The 22024-nt window shown below is 42.3% G+C and overlaps 1 protein-coding gene across 3 annotated transcripts in view; it reads left to right on the forward strand.

The window, feature by feature from the left end:
* LOC134359480 (voltage-dependent calcium channel subunit alpha-2/delta-1) overlaps nt 1–22024 on the forward strand; it is a 761998-nt gene that overhangs the window by 548925 nt on the left and 191049 nt on the right. For all 3 annotated transcript variants that reach the window (XM_063072791.1, XM_063072789.1, XM_063072790.1), the window contains exons 11-12: nt 9645–9803; nt 15894–15998. In XM_063072791.1, the coding sequence (XP_062928861.1) occupies nt 9645–9803; nt 15894–15998 (264 nt within the window). The remainder of the gene's footprint in view (nt 1–9644; nt 9804–15893; nt 15999–22024) is intronic.

The raw sequence follows: 22024 nt of genomic DNA on the forward strand, positions 1-22024 counted from the left end.
GATATTACATAAGCTTGGTAAACAATATAAACTCAGGAGCTAGTTGGGAAAAATAAATTCTTTTAAGTCATTGTGTACAGGTTTCCAAATTCAATGAGGTTGGAAAACAAGGAGAATTAGCCAGCAGGACTGCAATGAGGAATGGGCTAGTTGTGATGAGGAGCAGCCAGTAGTGGATTCAGGAAGGTAGATGCACATATACCTGACCTCTTGCTGTGCACCATGGCATACACTTGAAACCAGGGCACTGGGTAAGTTGCTGTGCCAAGGATCCCAGATACCATTCATACCTGGCCTTGCAGCCCAATCAGTGCCCAACTCTTGTAAATGTGGTCACCAAACGTCATTTAAAGCAGAAGTCTTTGTTTTTTTCATTAATTAACCACAGTCCCTTTCACATTTTATTTATTTATTTTCTCACCTGTTACCGCACTTGTCTGATCATGAGCTGTTGGAAGCAAGGGGATGTCCTCAAGAAATGATGCCTCAAAAAGGCGGCGTCCATCATTGGGGACCCCCGTCACCCAGGACGTGCCCTCTTCTCATTGCAGCCGTCAGGAAGGAGGTACAGGAGCCTGAAGGCACACACTCAACGATTCAGGAACAGCTTCTTCCCCTCTGCCATCTGCTTTCTAAATGGACATTGAACCCTACCTCACTACTTTTTTATAATTTCTATTTTTACACTACTTAATTAATTTAACTATTATATATGTATATATTTGCTGTAATTCACAGTTTTTTGTACAGCTGCTGCAAAGTTAACAAATTGCATGACATTTGCTGGTGATATTGAGCCCGATTCTGGTATAATCATCTTATTGTAGATTCAGAATTGGCTCATTAATCAACAGGACAAACAAGTGTTTGTCTCTCTAAAAATAAAAGTGATATGTCAGGACACGCAAACACAAGGAATTCTGCAGATGCTGGAAATTCAAGCAAGACACATAAAAGTTGCTGGTGAACGCAGCAGGTCGGGCAGCATCTCTAGGAAGAGGTACAGTCGACGTTTTGGGCCGAGACCCTTCGTCAGGACTAACTGAAGGAAGAGCTAGTAAGAGATTTGAAAGTGGGGGGGGGGGATCCAAAATGATAGGAGAAGACAGGAGGGGGAGGGATGGAGCCAAGAGCTGGACAGGTGATTGGCAAAAGGGATATGAGAGGATCATGGGACAGGAGACCCAGGGCCCAGGGACAAGGAAAAGCGGGGGGGGGGGGGGAACCCAGAGGATGGGCAAGGGGTATAGTCAGAGGGACAGAGGGAGAAAAAGGAAAGAGAGAGAAAGAATGTGTGTATATAAATAAATAATGGATAGGGTACGGGGGGGGGAGGTGGGGCATTAGCAGAAGTTTGAGAAGTCAATGTTCATGCCAGCAGGATCTCCCAGTAGCCACACATTTTAATTCCACATCCCATTCCCATTCTGATATGTCTATCCACGGCCTCCTCTACTGTAAAGATGAAGCCACACTCAGGTTGGAGGAACAACACCTTATATTCCGTCTGGGTAGCCTCCAGTTACTCCTCTCCTCTTCCTTAAGTTAGTCCTGACGAAGGGTCTCGGCCCAAAACGTCGTCTGTACCTCTTCCTAGAGATGGTGCCTGGCCTGCTGCGTTCACCAGCAACTTTGATGTGTTTTGCATGATATGTCAGGGCAATATTTTTTCTTGAAAAAGGTCTAAAGCTTTAAATGTGTTCTTATTGTACTTAATTTTGCAATGAGGCTCACTGAGTACCGACAATTGCAGAATTTAACCAAATGCTATAGATCAACCCTCATTTTGAATTTAGTCCTTTTATACCATACATCTGGAATTTATTATGATAGACGTTATACATCAATAACAATGATTAATACAAGCTTTCAAAGAAACATTAGAGCATCTATTTTTTTAAAAGTGAATTCCATGCTTCTCGATGTCCCTCGTGTTTGCACACTTACTTTCTCATACTTATGCTCACAATTGGCAGAAATCTAATTTTTCATCTGCTGATTGCACTATTTCAATGACAAATATTTTGCATGACAGATACATATTTTTGATATTCTAATAGTAAATCTTTGGATTTAAAACCTGCTATGAAAAGCCATATTTGTAGCGATAGAAGTGGGAACAATGCTGGGGAACTCTCGAGCTTTTCTCAATGCTCCAGTCTTTGTACAAAGATTTATTGGCCTTTAAACAACCACATGCAATCCATTCATCATGCAGAGATAGAGTTGTGAATGACAGCTTTTCAACAATCATAATGCAAACTTGCTGATCGAAAAGCATAGAAAGAAAGTGCAGAAAGGAATTTATTTTAAATACAGCTTGGAATCCAAATGAATCAAGACACAGCCTATTATGGTGACAAGCTTAAACTCCCATGGACATCTATAGTTGTTACCACCTTGTAGAAGCAAGAGAGAAAAGATTATTTGGAATTAAAGGAGCTGTTACTTATTAACTTTTCTCTTCTTGCTAATAATTTTACCTTCTATGTAATATGTTGTTTTTTTAAAACTACATTTAATCTTCTGACTGTTTGATTTTATTATCTGTAACTTCAAACGTATAACTGGTTTCTGCAGCCACATGCAAAGAAATAACATGTTTAATTCAATACTTTTTGAACTTACAAAGCTCTCTTGCAGCCAATGAAGTATATCTGGTGTGTACTTCAGATACCAATTCTCACCTTCATTACCAGATAATTTTGAAATATTTTCCTATGCTGGCTGAAATATATGAAGTTGGAAAGCTATCTTGCTTTTTGCCTCAATATTAATATACAAAAAATTCTGTTAATTCCACCTTCATAATCAATATTATGAATAAAAATTCAGTGAAATACCCTAATTTTGATTATTGGGGCTGCTTGACCTCTTTGATACATTCATTCTTAACCTTTGCATTAAGGTAGCTTAGACTTGCGTGTGAAATTTGATTTATTTAAATGCTTTGAGACTGTCCTCAGCAGGAAGGAGAAAGAAGAACTAGTGGTAGATTTAATGCATTTGATTTCCAAAAGATGTTCAATTAGGTGCCACTGTACAAAACTCCGTTGAACAAGATGGGGGTTCTTGGTCTTGTGGGTAGTATTTTAATATGACAGAAAATAGAGAGTAGGAATAAAAAGGATTCATTTACTTGGCAAGTGGGTGCATAGGCAGTGAGTTCTAGGGAATATACAGATGAGTAGATGCAAGTCTGACTGCTATACAAAGATAGGGAAAACAAGCATCACAGATGAAGAAACTAGGGGAAAGCAGTGGGAGATGGAATATAATGTTAGGAAACATAATATTTTAAAAAAGCAATATTAATTAAATAACACACACAAGATGCTGGAGGAACTCAGCAGGCCAGGCAGCATTGTTGGAAAGAGTAAACATTTGATGTTTTGGGCTGAGACCCTTCATCAGGAGTAGCGAATAGCCTTGGCCCAAAATGTCAACCATACTGATAGATGCTCCCCGGCCTGCTGAGTTCCTCCAGCATTTTGTTTGTGTTGCTTTGGATTTCCAGCATCTGCAGATTTCTTCATCTTAATGTTATTAAAATATCGTGAGGCAAATGAATAGAGATCTTACGATGTACCAAGTAAACAGAAGGCAAGACAGGTATTGGCCATTATTTGCAAGTGTGCAAGGATAGGGAATTGTCACTATTTGCTGACCTGAAGGAACCAAGGTATGTACCTGCTAGGATCAGCAAACAGGTACTCTAGCAAGGTGAGGAACAATGAGTTTGCTTTCATTGTTATTGTGATATTTCCTGAAAGACTATGAAAAATATTTTTTATTCATCTGCTCTTGGGTATATTCTTGAGAAGGTTGTGATAAAAGCCGAGTGCATAGTATTCCACCTGGCTATCTGGTCTTAATCTAATTATATATAAGATATATCAGTAATGGGATTTCAATGATTGCAGTATGAAATTGGTAAAAGTACCTGAATGAACTGGCCTGTAGTGAGGTAGAAGAAATGATTTACATGCAGTTGGTTCACATTGTACTCCTCTTCAGAGCACAAGACTAGTATCTGAATTTATCACTGGAGCCAATCCCAAAGCTGGAGTTAAAAGAGACTGTTGTTGGTTTGGAAATTTGAACACTCTAGTGATTACTGAGTTTCACTCGACCCATAGTTTGCAGTCTGCACCAAGTAACCCAACTCATCTGACCTAATGAGAAAGGTTATGCTACCGCCACCCCCCCCAATTGCGTAAAGCTGACTTTACAAATTACTCGGGAGCAAGACCTTCAGTGCTGTGGATACCACCAAATAATAGGAACTAGACCAAGCACTATCCAGTGACGGATGCTGGGCTGTCCTCTCCCCAGTTGGTTGTCTGTCAAAGATAATGAATGTTCCTGATGTACAGAAATATTTGTTGTTTTCCCATGTCCATCCACAAAACTTTAGCAGATAGTACATCACAACATCTGTACACAGGAGTCCTGAGGTTGGAAACAGCTAAAGAGGGAATTTCTTGAGGAATTATCGATATTTACCTACTAAATTGTAAACAACTTTCTTCAAAGTATGGTATTAGAATTGATTTCTGAACGGATATTCCAACAGTCAGTCTTTTGTGTTTGGGATGAAACAGTTGCTTGCCTAACTGAGTGTTCTCAGTAACCAGGAAGAGTATTAACTAGGTCAGTGGTTCTGAAGTTCATGGAGTAGTGAACTACACTCAAAAGTCCATCAAGGAAGTACTCCAGTTCTTGCTGAAAATCCTTTCCTTGCTGTTTTGACTCTTTGATCTGTGATACTTCCTTGTTGATGGTGAGAAAAATCAAAAATAAAAAAAAATCAAAAAATCAAAACTTAGACAAATCACCTTTGTAGCATATTAAGAAATAATTGTGTCAGACAGCCGTGGAACAAACACTTGTTCGATCAGTTATATACTATGCATGACTGCCAAGCAATTTGCATCCTTTTTTGATATCAGACCTTAGCATTTATTAACATTACCTGGTTGGGCCAACTAAACTATTTCTTTTACAATTTATGTGTAACTGCAATTTCTGGGTAGCAATTGCCACAAAAGCATACAAACCAAAAGAACAACATGTTTAAGTTTCAAAGTTCAAAGTAATTTTTATTATCAAAGTACGTATAGGTCACCATATACAACCCTGGGATTAATTTACTTGTGGGCATTCATAGTAAATACGAGAACACAAAAGGTTGGTGGGAAGGGCTTTACCCACGATGGACTGGGCCGTATCCACTACTGTTAGTTGGCTCTTCTATTCAAGGGCATTGGTGTTTCCATACCAGGTCGTGATGCAGCCAGTTCGTATACTCTCCACAACATATCTATAGAAGTTTGTCAAAGTTTTAGATGACATGCTGAGACTGTGCAACCCTCTAAGAAAGCCGAGGTGCTGCCGTGCTTTCTTCGTGATGGCTCTTACTTGGTGGACCCAGTGCAGGTTCTCTGAAATGATCACTCCAAGGAATTTGTCGTTGCTGATCCTCTCCACCTCTGATCCCCTGATGAGAGCTGGCTCATGGACCTCCGGTTTCCTCATTCTGAAGTCACTTATCAGCTCTTTGGTCGTGCCGATATTGAGCGAAAAGTGGCTGTGCAATGATGCTCATTTTAAAAAATATTGTCGAAAATATATTGGATAAATGCATCAATGGTTATAAAAAGAACTGCCTAAACCCCTGTGTGATTTTGCCACTCTACCACTGCCTAATGGAATGACTTTTTTTTCTAACAGAGTAGTTTCATTAGGCTGTCCTGCCGTATTAAATATTAAAATTAAAACATAGAGTAATAGAATCTCTGGGTACTGGCCAAACCTTGTGCAGCTTTGCTTGTGTTGAGTTGTCCAATCTTGGCGATTTACTTGCAGGCATTTATCTCGTTCTTTTATAAGCAGATTGTATTTTTTATGGGCAACTATGCGCATCAATGATAAGTATTCAGACTGTACTTTTCCCATTCTGCCTGGCCAGCGGTTGGTTGATTGGTGGCCTGGAACTGCCACTTTGTAGTAGTATACTTTGCCTTAAGCATTCATGGAGGATGAAGAGTTGCTGCCATTTGGACACTAGAGCAGCTTTATATTGAGCTGTGAGTCAGAGTCTTTATTCAAATATCCTTCCTTCCTTCCTTCCTTGTGCCCTTAACTCCTGGTGGAGTCATCGGGGTGCTGTCATGACAAGCTTTGCACCAGTCTGTTCCATCTGTAGCAGTTGTGTGCCGGAGCGTGGGTCAGCGCAATTGTTTTCCCTGTTCATTCTTTATTGTTGTCCGTCCATCTTTTCCTCTGTTTACCTCTCCTTATTTTCCCCTCTACAGTTCCTTGTAGAATGGTCTTTGCATGGCCACTGGATCTTGTTATGTGGCCGTACCATTTCAGCTTTCTTTTCTTCACCGTTGTGAGAAGGTCTTCGTGGGGGCCAATGTAGTGCTGGATAGTCTTGCGGACCTGCTCGTTTGTGATGTGGTCCAAGTATGAGATGCCCAAGATGTTGTGATAGCATCTCATTTCCAAGGCCTGTATCTTCCTCTGTAGCTCTGCTGTGAGGGTCCATGTCTCACAAGCGTACAGGAAGATGGAGAATACCAGTGCATGCAGGAGTCTGATCTTGTACTTCATGGTGATGTTGCTGAACCTCCATATTGTCGTGAGTTTGGATAGTGCAGTCATTATCTGTGCGCTTCTTGCCAGGACTTCTGGTCTTGATCCTTTATCACTGATGATTGCCCCCAGGTAATTCAATACCCTAGGTATTCAAATTTGTGATTTGAAAAAAGATGATACAACATATTTGTAAACAATGATACAATAACTTTATGGAAATCTATTGTAAAATACATTCTCATTATTTGTCAGAATATTTCATTTTAGTATTTATACCAAAATTTAAAATACTCGAAAATATTATTGGCAAAATTAGTGGGTCTGCCCTCGCCCCATCCTCCCGCCACCCCACCAGGGATAGGGTTCCTCTTGTCCTCACCTACCATCCCGCCTGCCTCCACACCCAGCACATAATTCTTGTAAAAAAAAACAAAACCTGGGGATCTCCCATACACTGCCACGAACCTCATAGTTCCCACGCCATGCACCTCAGATTTTACCTTCTACCAAAGATCCAGAAACCTGACTGTCCAGGTAGACCCATTGTTTCTGCTTGTTCCTGCCCCACTGAACCTATATCTGCATACCTTGACTCAATTTTATACCCCCTGGTTGAGTCTTTTCCTACCTAATCAGTGACACCTCACACGGTCTTGATCTTTTCAATAATTTCAAGTTCCCTGGCCCCAGTCATCTTATTTTCACTATGGATGTCCAGTCCCTATATATCTCCATCCCCCACTAGGAAGGCTTCAAAGCCCTCCCTCTCTTTCTGGACACCGGATCCAACCAATTCCCCTCCACCATCACTCTCCTCCATCTGGCGGAACTTGTCCTCGCTCTAAATAATTTCTCCTTTGGCTCCTCCCCCTTCCTTCAAGCAAAAGGTGCAGCCATGGGCACTTGCATGGGTCCCAGCTTTGCCTGCCTGTTTTTTGGCTACGTGGAACAGTCTGTGTTCCAAGCCTACACTGGTATCACTCCCCAACTTTTCCTACACTACATCGATGACTGCATTGGTACTGTTTCCTGCACCCAGGTGGAGCTTGTCGACTTCATCAATTTTTCCTCCAACTTCCACCCTGCCCTCAAATTTACCTGGTCCATTTCCCTTCCCTTTCTCGACCTCTCTGAACGTATCTCTGGAGACTTCTTTTCTACTGATGTCTATTATAAACCCATGGACTTTCACAGTGACCTGAACTATACCTCTTCCCATCCTTTTACTTGTAAAAACTCCATTCTCTTCTCTCAGTTCCTTCGTATCCATCACATGTGCTCTCAGGATGAGGTTTTACATTCCAGAACTGAGGAGATGTCCTCCTTCTTCAAAGAAAGTGGCTTCCCTTCCTCCACCATCAACGCTGCCCTCAACCACATTTCTCCCATTTTGCACATGTCTGCCCTCACCCCATAATCCCACCACTTGTCCTCACCTGCCACTCCACCAGGCTCTGAGTCAGCACATAATTCTCCAGAACTTCTGCCATCTCCAAAGGGATCCCACCACCAAGCACATTTTTTCCTCCCCCCCCCCCCACAACTTACTGCTTTGTGCAGGGAACACTCCCTACGTGACTCCCTTGTCCATTCATCCTTCCCCAACTGATCTCCCTCCTGGCACTTATCCTTGCAACTGAACAAGTGCTACACATGCCCCTACACCTCCTGCCTCACTACCATTCAGGGTCCAAACAGTCCTTCCAGGTGAGGCGACACTTCACCTGTGAGTCTGTTGGGATCATCTACTGTATCCGGTGCTCCCGGTGTGACCTCCAGCATATCGGTGAGAACCAATGCAGACTGGGAGACTGCTTCGCTGAGCACCAATGCTCCCTTTCCCAGAAAAAAGCGCAATCTCCCAGTGGCCACCTATTTTAATTCCACTTCCTATTCCCCTTCCGACATGTCAGTCCATGGCCTACTGTCATGATGAGTCCACATTCAAGTTGTCTGGGTAGCCTCCAACCTGATGCCATGAACATCGGTAATTCCCACTTCCCCCACCTTTCACCCTTCACCCTTCACCCCTCACGCTTCACCATTCCCCGTTCCCTCTCACCTTATCTCCTTACCTACCTTTCACCTCCCTCTGGTGCTCCTCCCCCTTTTCTTCTATGGCCCTCTGCCTTCTCCTATCAGATTCCCTATTCTCCAGTCCTGTATGTCTTTCACCAATCAGATTCCCAGCTCCTTACTTCATCCCTCCCCCTTCAGGTTTCACCTATCGCCTTGTGCTTCTCTCTCTCTCTCTCTCCCTTCCCCCACCTTTTAAATCTACGCCTCAGCTTTTTTTCTCCAGTCCTACCAAAGGGTCTCAGCCCAAAATGTTGGCTGTACGCTTTTCCATAGAAGCTGCCTGGCCTCCTGAGTTCCTTCAGCACTTTGTGTGTGCTGCTCTCTGAAGTGGGTTAGGCTGGTTTTTCACAGATTGTTTGAGCAAGACTGTAAGTGGCGGTGAGCTTCCATTAAATGTTCTGATGTTTCCCGGGGATGCCTGTGCGATGTTACTTTATATTAAGTTATGCAATATGTAAGATATGTAAAAGCAATGAACTGCTCTTTAACATTACTGATTTCCTCCTTTGCTATGTAAAAGGCAAGGAATTCTGTTCAAGTATAACTCCACAGCAGATGATATCTTCTGAAATTGGAGTTAAATGAGCCAAGGGAGAGTTTCAGTCACAATCTGCCATCCACATGCCTAAAAATCCCACTGGCATAACTGGCATCAAAGATCTTTGGAAGGCAGTAAAGAGCTGTTTGGCCAGTGCTTGCAGTTATGACAAAATCGGCCCAATCAATTGGAGCTCAACTATTTCATCTGAAATCTACTATTCATAACAACTAGCCTCAGGTGTGGTCAATGTGGTATAGATTGAGATCTGACAGTGCACTTAATAATGGGTCATTGGTGGGTCTGCCAATTGCCATTAAAGTTTGGACCAGGACCAGGACATTGGAGTGGGAGATTAGAACTGTTTCTTGTATTATTTTTCAAATGTATCTTATTGATTTTCTTTTTTGCTTTTTTTTCCCAGTTTAACAATGTAGCAAAATCTGTCAGTTGCTTCCGACACCTTGTGCAAGCTAATGTGCGAAATAAGAAGGTCCTCAAAGATGCTGTTAACCAAATACAAGCAAAAGGAATCACTGATTATAAGAAAGGGTTTACGTTTGCTTTTGAACAGTTGTTGAATGTAAGTACCCTGACTTTCATATATGGAGATTAAATCTGTAGTTAAACTGAGTTATTATGCAAATTCATTGTTACAACAATGGAATTAATATAGGTGATTCTAGTAATCTTAAAGATTAAATAAACTGAGCAAATAAAGATGTAACATCTATTGTGTGATCGATGAACAGCACAGGGGCAATTCAATTACTTTCCATTCTGAAACATGTGGCAATTGAAAATAAATTAACAAAGGATAAGGTGAGCTGCTCTACAAGCAGATTATTCTCAATTCTCAGCATCCTAACACCCAATCGTAAAGCAGCTCAAAGGCCTATTCTTCATTCACTCAATCATTCCACTCTTGGGCTGCTTACCCATGGCTTCACTTGAAAGGTACCATTAAATGTGTTTCCACCATTCTTTCAGAACATGCTGTGCAAACGAATATTCATCGTATCACTTCAGATTTTGTCATCCAGTTCTTCACCTACCTCTGGAAAATGTCTAAACTAATATATTTGATTTTGAACATACTTTTAGATGTCCTTCTAACCTCTGATCAAAGGAGGATTACTTCTTCAGCTTTTTCTAATTTAATACCCATGATAGAAACATAGAAAGCCTACAGCACAATACGGGCCCTTCAGCCCACGAAGTTGTGCCGAACATGTCCCTACCTTAAAATTACTAGGGTTACCCATAGCCCTCTATTCTTCATGTACCTATCCAAAAGTCTCTTAAAAGACCCTATCATATCCCCCTCCACTACTGTTGCTGGCAGCCCATTCCATGCACTCACCACACTCTGCATTTAAAAAAACTTACCCCTGACATCTCCTCTGTACCTACTCCCAAGCACCTTAAACCTGTGCTCTCTTGTGGCAGCCATTTCAGCCCTGGGAAAAAGCCTCTGACTATCCACACGATCAATGCCTCTCATCATCTTACATACCTCTCATCCTCCGTCACTCCAAGGAGAAAGGGCCGAGTTCACTCAACCTGTTTTCATAAGGCATGCTCCCCATTCCAGGCAACATCCTTGTAAACCTCCTCTGCACCCTTTCTATGGTTTCCACATCCTTCCTGTAGTGAGGCGACCAGGACTGAGCACAGTACTCCAGGTGGATCTGACTAGGGTCCTATATAGCCGCAACATTACTTCTCAGCTCCTAAATTCAATTCCACGATTGATGTATGCCCTCTTAACCGCAGAGTCAACGCGCGTATCTGCTTTGAGCGTCCAATGGACTCGGACCCCAAGATCCCTCTGATCCTCCACACTGCCAAGAGTCTTACCATTAATACTATATTCTGCCATCATATTTGACCTACCAAAATGAGCCACTTCACACTTATCTGGGTTGAACTCCATCTACCACTTCTCAGCCCAGTTTTGCATCCTATCAATGTCCCTCTGACAGCCCTCCACACTATCCACAACAGCCCTAACCTTTGTGTCATCAGCAAACTTACTAACCCATCCCTCCACTTCCTCATCCGGGTCATTTATAAAAATCATGAAGAGTAAGGGTCCCAGAACAGATCCCTGAGGCACACCTCTGGTCACCAATCTCCATGCAGAATATGACCCGTCTACAACCACTCTTTGCCTTCTGTGGGCAAGCCAATTCTGGATCCATAAAGCAATTCCCTTGGATCCCATACCTCCTTACTTTCTCAATAAGCCTTGCATGGGGTACCTTATCAAATGTCTTGCTGAAATCCATATACACTACATCTACTGCTCTTCCTTCATCCATGTGTTTAATCACATCCTCAAAAAAAATTCAATTAGCCCCAAAAGGCACGACCAGCTCTTGACAAAGCCATGCTGACTATTCCTAATCATATTATACCTCTCCAAATGTTCATAAATTCTGCCTCTCAGGATCTTCTCCATCAACTTCCCATCTAATGGAGTAAGACTCACTGGTCTATAATTTCCTGGGCTATCTCTACCCCCTTTCTTAAATAACGGAACAACATCCGCAACCCTCCAATCCTCCGGAACCTCTCCCGTCCAAATTGATGATGCAAAGATCATCGCCAGAGGCTCAGCAATCTCCTCCCTCACCTCCCACAGTAGCCTGGGGTACAACTCATCCAGTCCTGGCAACTTATCCAACTTGATGGTTTCGAAAAGCTCCAGCACATCCTCTTTCTTAATATCTACATGCTCAAGCTTTTCAGTCCGCTGCAAGTCATTACTACAATCACCAAAATCCTCTTCTGTTTTGAATACTGAAGTAAAGTATTCATTAAGCACCTCTGCTATTTCCTCCGGTTCCATACACACTTTCCCACTGTCACACTTGATAGATCCTATTCTTTCACGTCTTATCCTCTTGCTCTTCACATACTTGTAGAATGCCTTGGGGTTTCCTTAATCCTGCCCGCCAAGGCCTTCACATGGCCTCTTCTGGCTCTCCTAATTTCCTCCTTAGGCTCCTTCTTATTAGCCTTATAATCTTCTAGGTCTCTAACATTACCTAGCTCTCGGAACCTTTTTTAAGCTTTTCTTCTTGACTAGATTTATTACAGCCTTTGTACACCACGGTTCCTGTAACCTACCATAACTTCCCTGTCCCATCGGAACGTACCTATGCAGAACTCCATGCAAATATCCCTTGAACATTTGCCACATTTCTTCCGTACCTTTCCCTGAGAACATCTGTTCCCAATTTAAGCTTCCAAGTTCCTGCCTGATAGTCTCATAATTCCTCTTACTCCAATTAAATGCTTTTCTAACTTGTCTGTTCCTATCTCTCTCCAATGCTATTGTAAAGGAGATAGAATTATAATCACTATCTCCAAAATGCTCTCCCACTGAGAGATCTGTCACCTGACCAGGTTCATTTCCCAATACCAAATCAAGTACAGTCTCTTCTGTTGTAGGCTTATCTACATATTGTGTCAAGAAACCTTCCTGAACAGACCTAACAAACTCCACCCCATCTAAACCCCTTGCTCTAGGGAGGTGCCAATCGATATTTGGGAAATTAAAATCTCCGACCATGACAACTCTGTTATTATTACACCTTTCCAGGACCTGTTTCCCTATCTGCTCCTCGATATCCCTGTTACTATTGGGAAGCCTATAAAAAACATCCAGTAGAGTTATTGACCCCTTCCTGTTCCTAACCTCCACCCACAGAGACTCCACAAGCAATCTCTCCATGACGTCCACCTTTTCTGCAGCCATGACACTATCTCTGATCAACGGTGCCACACCCCACCTCTTTTGCCTCCATCCCTGTCCTTTCTGAAACATCTAAAATCCGGCACTTGAAGTAACCATTCCTGTCCCTGAACCATCCAAGTCTCTGTAATGGCCACCACATCGTAGCTCCAAGTACTGATCCACGCTCTAAGCCCATCCGCTTTGTTCACAATACTCCTTGCGTTAAAATAGACACATCTCAAACCGTCGGCCTGAGTGTGTCCCTTCTGTATCACCTGCCTATCCTCCCTCACACACTGTCTCCGAGCTTTCTCTATTTGTGAGCCAACTGCCTCTTCCCCAGTCTCCTCAGTTTGTTTCCACCCCCCCCCAACAATTCTAGTTTAAACTCTCCCCAGTCGCCTTAGCAAACCTCCCTGCCAGGATATTGGTCCCCCTGGGATTCAAGTGTAACCCATCCTTTTTGTACAAGTTACACCTGCCCCAAAAGAGGTCCCAATGATCTGGAAATCTGAATCCCTGCCCCCTGCTCCAATCCCTCAGCCACGCATTTATCCTCCACCTCATTCTATTCCTATACTCACTGTCATGTGGCACAGGCAGTAATCCCAAGATTACTACCTTTGCAGTCCTGCTTCTCAACTTCCTTCCTAACTCCCTGTAGTCTGTTTTCAGGACCTCTTCCCTTTTCCTACCTATGTCATTGGTACCAATATGTACCACGACCTCTGGCTGTTCTCCCTCCCACTGCCGGATATCTTGGACGCGATCTGAAACATCCCGGACCCTGGCACCTGGGAGGCAAACTACCATCCGAGTTTCTTTCCTGCGTCCACAGCATCGCCTGTCTGACTCCCTTACTATAGAGTCCCCTATTACTACTGCCTTTCTCTTCCTTTCCCTACCCTTCTGAGCTACAGGGCCAGACTCTGTGCCAGAGGCACGGCCACTGTTGCTTCCCCCAGGTAGGCCATCCCCCCTCAACAGTACCCAGACAGGAGAACTTATTGTTCAGGGGGAGAGCCACAGGAGAACTCTCTAGTACTTGACTCTTCCCCTTCCCTCTCCTGACTGTTACCCACTTGTCTGTCTCCGATTCTAAAATTTAAGTGTTCTTGTTGATCTGGCCATCATTACAAAGATGTTTTCCTTTCGTGATGGTCAGGATCAGATTTATGTTCATTATCCCTAACATTGTAAATGGTGCAAAAGAGGAATAGTGAGGGAGTGTTCATGGACCGTTCAAAAATCTGATGATGGAAGTGGAAAATAAAGTTGTTCCTTAAAGTGAAGTGTGTGGCTTCAGGCTCGAGTACCTCCTCCCTGATGGTAATAATGAGAAAGGGGTGTGTCCTGGATGGCCCGTAACGAGGGATGTCACCCTCCTGAGGCACCACCTTCTTGAGGTGCTGCTTTTTGAAGATGTTCTCAATGGTGGAGGGGCTTGTGCCAATGACGGAGCTGGCTGAGGAATGTGCTATCCTCCGCAGCCTTTTGCAATCCTACGTGTTGGAGCCCTTGTACCAACTGGTAATACAACCAGCCAGAATGCTCTCCACAGCACATTTGCTCGTGTCTTTGGTGTCATACCTAGTCTCCTCAAACTCCTAATGAAATATAGCCATTGCCGTCCCTTTTTAGTATTTGTGTCAAAACGTTGGCCCAGCATAGATCCTCTGAGATATTACCACCTAGGAATATGAAGCTGCTTACCCTTTCCACTGTCAACCCTTTAAAAGGACTAGGTTGTGTTCTCTCGACTTCCCTTTCTTGAAGTCCACAATCAATTGCTTGGAGTTACTGACTTTGAGTGCAAGACTATCGTTGCGACACCACTTAACCAGCTGATCTATTTTGCTCCTCTATGCCTTTTGAGATCCTGTCAGCAACAGTGTTATCATTCATGAATTTATAGATGGTGGCTGAGCTGTGGCTAGCCACATGGTCATGAGTGTACAGAGACCCTGTTTACCTTTATCAGCCCTTTATGACAACCAAAAAATCAAATTGTCGTTTATTTCTATGCTATTATAATAAAGAGGAAATGGGGTGCTTCAGATATTTTTTAAAAACTCCAGTGTCTTTTTGTATTGCATCAACACTAATTTTAAAATAATACTTCTACAAATGAAGGAATTCCACTTTTGTGACTTCCTATAGGTATATGAAAGTGCATTGTATGACCAGGCTGCATTTAAGCGGTGGTGTAAAACAAAACCTTTTGAATTAGATGCCATAACTTGTAAGTGTACTGTTCATAATAAAGGAATTGTCAGGCAAAGGTCAGTTTGGGATATACTGGTATTGGATCTTTATCTATATAAGGGGTTAGGATCTTGTTCTGATTACAACACAGCACAAAATGTATATTTTTCCAGTTCATTTAATGGATAGGAAAGCCTGGCCATTCAATTCAGATGCATGTACTGGTACAGCAATTCATTGTTTTATATCTTTTGAGGGGGGAGTGGGCATCATGACACCTATGATTGCTTTTATTCACCTAGCTGTTTATTGTCAAATGAATCAGTTGAGCAGGTTATTGTCTTTGCCTTGTCTGCTGTGATATCAGTTGACAGCCTTCTGAAAGATTGCACGATGGAATATGCTATGTGAAGATGGCTGGAACACAATAATGAGATTTTTCTATTTGATTCCTAACTTTATAGCAAATTACTTGGGTATTGGAGAGGGAAAAATTTGTTCCAGGCCATTTGAGCCAAGGCCTTACCAACAGGGATGGTGCAGAACGCTAAACATGAAAGGAATATCTAAATTAAAGCTCCAACTTTGTAATGGAATCCCACAGGTTTAAAAAAGGATTCTAGTTCAAGCTGTATGAAATGTATACCACTTTTTTATTATATCATATCTATGGCATGTCGTGTGACTGAAATTGAATAGACGTTCTCCATTATTTCTTTGTAGTTTAATGTGTCCCGAGCGAATTGCAACAAGATCATCATGTTATTTACAGATGGTGGGGAAGAACGAGCCCAAGAAATTTTTACAACATATAACCAGGACAAAAAAGTAAGTGGCTTGTAAAGCCTATTAGTTTTGATATAAAAATACTGTGGTAGTATTAATAGAAATGATCTTGCTGGTATTGCCAGGACTGTAACTTTCCAAATTTATACTAAATGAGTTTGGTTCAATAAGGAGTATTTTATAATCCAATAGGGGGCATATTTTGTCTTGTTTGTACAAATTGGTTTAATCCAGACAAAGGGTTTTCTATTGTGTCTGTCTCAATCTGGGTATTTAGAATTGCTTCAAGAAATAACAAATGCTCCATGTCATTGTCAGTATATTTCCTAGTGATGGGCAAGTTACTTTAAAGGGAAGCTTAAAACAATAACTGTAATCCCATTAACTTGTAAGGTTTATGTTATAGTTATTTAAGTTATTTCAAAAATATCCTTATTCAATTAGAATGTTTGTCAGTCAAATAATATTAGTTCTGAAACACTATCAAACAAAACAAGACATTACCAATGCATTTGATGTGGATTGAGCAAAGATCTAGCCAGCTTTTTAGTCTGTACATTCAAATATAGGGCACAAACTTCCTATAATAATGTCTAGGTTTTGTGAAAAACAGATCACTTTTATCAGATAATGAGGCTGTGGGTGTACATATGCAGTTAAAAGTGGACTTCAAGGAGATGCTCTCCTTCTCCAGAGCCTTTGCTTAACAAGTTCTTAGTCAGTGACTTACAATGGAGACACATGGATTGGTATAAGATACCTACATTAATAAAAATTAAACAATTGAATTTGTATTTCCTTCTGATTTTCATTATTGGTGAATTTAATTTTCTTTTTCCTCTATGTTAATTTCTGTACTTTTGACCTGATGTGTAGTTCCTAGTTTGGACACTGCATAGTTCTTTGGTCTGATGAGGTACAGATGTTTTCTCTGGTCTCACTGGTCCAGGTATCCTTGCAGAGGATGCTACACCGGACGGGCTCACTTTACACAGCAAATTCCTGTGCAAAGGCCTGCAGAGGCTGTACAGGCAGAAGCAAGGGTAATAAACACTGCGGTTTGTTCTCGGCTGACTGCAACACTGTTACCTGTTTTCTTTGTTGGATTCTTGGATTTGACAAGCATACCGAACTGTTTCATCATGCTCTCTGTCAGATCCTCTTTCATTTAAACAATCAGCAAGTGAAAACAGTGTGTGGCAAGATATTACATTAAACACATCTCAATATTTAATTTCCAGCAGCCTGGATTCCAGTCCAGACAAAGCATCTAACCTGGATAACGCTGCTTGTGCACTATTTTAGCTGCAGGTTTGATTGACAGCCTGCTGGTTGATGTGTTATCAAGAAGGCAAGATGCCCTTCTCATTCTGAGACATCATGTTCAGTTAAATTCCACAGGGTGCATGCGGGTCATCAGACACGTCATCCAGTCACTGACAGATTATTAGGAATATCTCAAACAAGGGACGGTATGTGGGGCTGGTTCATTAAGGTGGTTATATGCTGTGGTCCTTCACCAGCAGCAAGTTGGTCCTGCATCTCGTCAGCTATAAAAATATTTTTGGAGCACTTATTCTTTTCCCATGGAACAAGACCAACCCTATACTTTCTTCCAGTTTTGCTGCTAGCGTTTAGGGCAGTAATGAAGGTCCTCCATCTCTGTCTGTCCACAGAGTCACACTCAGAAGAAGGATTCTTCAATTCTTTTTCCATCACAATTTTGTTTTACCAGTCAGTGTTGTTGGCCCTGAGCTGAACCTCCAAACCAGGAGGGCCGGTGGACCACTCTTAGTCTGGCCTCTACCCATTGACCTGTTTGGCACAGGTGACCCTACCAAGAGCCTAAGCACAAGGCCCTGACTCCAGCCAACATAGCTCTCTGGGTCATTGAGGAACGCAAACCTTCAAACCCTACGACAAGGTTGTGGTCCTCTTGGAGGGGCCAAGCCTGTAGACAGCTATTATTCTGCTTGCTAATTTTAAGGGGGTCGGGTGTTTCTCCTGCAACAAACAAGCCCTATGAATACCTGTTGCCAGACACCTTTTTAAAACAAGAAAGGAAACAGCTGTCTTTCTATGTTAATGGCATAAAACTACTAATTCACTTATGAGATTGCTGGGGAACTATTATTGAAAGACAAGGTTCTCGATGCCACTGTTTATTTGTGTGAATGTTATCTTGGCCCTGAACAGCTCAAGACTAGAAATAAGTTAATGAGAACAATCAGCACCTTGAATGCAAACAAAAATGGCACACTTTCCCAGACTTTAGAACATTGCGTTCACAATGGCCATGGGATTGATTTTTGGCACAAAGCTACTGTGCCATACCAATGGCTATTGGGACCACCTGGTAAATGAAGCCATTGAAATAAAACTGGAGGTAAAAAATTTTAACATAGACGAACGTCTCGCTCTGCGAACTGGAATTTGATTATAAGCAAGGTAGGAGAGTGGAAACCTGATTGGATGAGGACAAACCAATCAAGAGGGATGTACTATGGGAGTATAAATACCAGTGGACTAGATGTGCCTAGGCATCATCCCTGATGAAGATGGCTGAGTTTTTCATTGAAACTTTGGTTATAATCGATACTTGTATCTGGAAACCTGAGAAGAGTTTATACACCCAAATATCCAAAATTTTATCCCTATTTCTACTCATTTCTGTCTGACCTGCCGAACAATTGGAATGTAGAGCAGGGGAACAGCCCCTTCAGCCCATAATGTTGTGTCAAACCATTAATTCAAAATCTGTCTTTGTCAACAAGCAGGCATGGTGGGGGGGGGGATTTGAAGTTGGAGGGTAGGGACGAGGGGGTCAATTTGGTTAGTTGTCACTGCCTCAATCTGCAGGCCATAAAACTTAAAGTAATAGGATTCTTCAGAACATGATGCGGAGTAATTAAATATCTATTGACACTAACCTTATCTGCCTGCACAGTGTCATAATCTCCCTATTCTCTGCATATTCATATACCTATTGATGAGACGCTTAAATGTCTGTATTGCATTGGTTTCCATCACATCCTTTCAGGAAATTTTTAAATGTTGTGCATGCCTCTCCCATTTGTTTAAGGTGATGTCACATCTTTGTGGGTTCCATGATCCAGGATGTTTCCTTCCGCATAACTGTTGATGGCTTGGGAGTGGACGGTGCTTCCTGTTGTGGAAGTTACTTTGTCGACTAACAGCAATGCTTTCTTGAAATTGGATGAGATAAAATAGAGTAACCGTTTGAGCAAATTACCCTCCATTGTTTCTTAGTTTGGTTAATATCAGGACAAATATTCCACTTGTTCTTCACAGGAATAATTAATTAAAAATTGTATAATACTGTAAGTAAAGATTCAATGAACTTGAGTAGCAAGCAGTGAAAAAAGTACTTTGCAGTGTTGAAGAGCCATGCTATGAATAATTGAATATTATTTGTCTTTTGATCAATTAGCTAATCATTTAATTTGAAATTGTCAAACAGCCATTTTGATTTGATGCATCTGTCCTGAGCATTAGCAAAGTGTAAGGTAGAATTAAATGCCTCTTTCTGAAGTGAGCAGAGTTTTACTGCAAGCTGCCTTTCTGTAACGATTTGTCTCTTCCCAAACGTGATTATATTTGTCGTGCTTGTATATTTGTGTGAGTGGGTTTAATGTCCCTTCTGAAAGTGGACATGAACTTGCAAGCCTGGCAAACTGAAGACTTTTCCAGTATCTAAGTAATTTCAGAGAATCTTCTGTGGTTGTTGCATTTAATGACTGCAAGCTAGCTGTGGCCTTTAATGTCAAGTAAGAGAAAAAAAAACAACAAATAAAACCAAACAACAGGAATTCTGCAGATGCTGGAAATTCAAGCAACATACATCAAAGTTGCTGGTGAACGCAGCAGGCCAGGCAGCATCTGTAGGAAGAGGTGCAGTCGACGTTTCAGGCCGAGACCCTTCGTCAGGACTAACTGAAGGAAGAGTGAGTAAGGGATTTGAAAGTTGGAGGGGGAGAGGGAGATCCAAAATGATAGGAGAAGATAGGAGGGGGAGGGATAGAGCCGAGAGCTGGACAGGTGATAGTCAAAAGGGGATACGAGAGGATCATGGGACAGGAGGTCCGGGAAGAAAGACAAGGAGGCGGGGGGGTGACCCAGAGGATGGGCAAGAGGTATACTCAGAGGGACAGAGGGAGAAAAAGGAGAGTGAGAGAAAGAATGTGTGCATAAAAATGAGTAACAGATGGGATACGAGGGGGAGGTGGGGCCTAGCGGAAGTTAGAGAAGTCGATGTTCATGCCATCAGGTTGGAGGCTACCCAGACGGAATATAAGGTGAGTCGACTGGGGTGATATACTGCGTCCGGTGCTCCCGATGTGGTCTTTTATATATTGGCGAGACCCGACACAGACTGGGAGACTGCTTTGCTGAACATCTACGCTCTGTCCACCAAAGAAAGCAGGATCTCCCAGTGGCCACACATTTTAATTCCACATCCCATTCCCATTCTGACATGTCTGTCCACGGCCTCCTCTACTGTAAAGATGAGGCCACACTCAGGGTGGAGGAACAACACCTTATATTCCGTCTGGGTAGCCTCCAACCTGATGGCATGAACATCGACTTCTCTAACTTCCGCTAGGCCCCACCTCCCCCTCGTACCCCATCTGTTACTCATCTCACTCTCCTTTTTCTCCCTCTGTCCCTCTGAATATACCTCTTGCCCATCTCTGGGTCACCCCCCCGCCTTGTCTTTCTTCCCGGACCTCCTGTCCCATGATCTTCTCGTATCCCCTTTTGCCTATCACCTGTCCAGCTCTCGGCTCTATCCCTCCCCCTCCTGTCTTCTCCTATCATTTTGGATCTCCCCCTTCCCCTCCCACTTTCAAATCTCTTACTAACTCTTTCTTCAGTTAGTCCTGATGAAGGGTCTCGGCCCGAAACGTCGACTGTACCTCTTCCTATAGATGCTGCTTGGCCTGCTGCGTTCACCTGCAACTTTGATGTATGCTGGTTGAACAAATAAAACCACATGGCCAGTTTTACTGTAACCTTTGAGTGAGAGCCAGATCTCTATTTGTAATGGTGTTGTTTTGCCGCTTGCCAGCTTGAGCAAGCCCTTCATGTGGTGCTCATGTTCCCATTTGAGTCCACAGCTGAGCTTATCACGATGAGCCTGTACACATCTGCCGAGTGCGCAATAGAGTCTACGATACGTTTTCTGGATTATTATTTAGCAGGAATATTCAGACATATTCGGGTGGGAGGACTTCTTGCGCATCCTTCTGTAAGTTGTGAGAAGTCCTGCAGTTCTCCCGCTAGGCTTGCCACCCCATTAGTTGATTAAGAAAAAATTGCTTAAGTGTCGGTCTTCTGATTCGTCAGAATGTTCATCCAGCATTTCCAGCAATAAAGAGAATTAATATCACTGATGAGCCTTTTCAACGTTATGTACACATTAGAGCACAAGTTAAAAATTGTTAGTGCTAAGCAAAATGCAGATACACCCAAATGTCGTATTGCTGATCCTAGAAATCTGAAGTAAAAACAGAAAATGCTAGATATTCTCAGCAGGAGAAGCAGCATTCATGAATGAGAAATGGGGTTTAATGCACCATGTAAGTGACCTTCTCCTGGAACTGATTCATCCTTAATGAAAGGTATCAATGATATAGATAGACACAAATGCAACTTGGAGATGTCTAGAATCTACAGGTGTATGGAAATCCCACTCTTACCATTAATCAGCTTCATTAGCCTTTGTTCTTGCATCATCCTCCCTTGCATGAAGCATCCTGCAAGCTTTAGTTACATTAAAGCTGCCGTGTGAATGCTGTACATGTATTCATGTTTCTTTAGAAGATGCCTTTCTTTTCGTAGTCTGTGCTTTCCTCTATTTAGTTTTTAACAATATCTCAAAGGGCTGTGATCTTTATTTTATTCCCTTCCTCTGGGAAGATTCACTGAGGCTTCTTCCAGATTGCCTATCCTTTGCTTTGTGTACATTTTGTAAACAAGCTACCACAGAAGATAAATATTTGTTAATGGTGGTACTTTAGTTCAGATAATTTTGGTCAGATCTTTTG

This window comes from Mobula hypostoma, chromosome 20, assembly GCF_963921235.1.
Source record: "Mobula hypostoma chromosome 20, sMobHyp1.1, whole genome shotgun sequence".
NCBI classification, from domain to species: Eukaryota; Metazoa; Chordata; class Chondrichthyes; order Myliobatiformes; family Myliobatidae; genus Mobula; species Mobula hypostoma.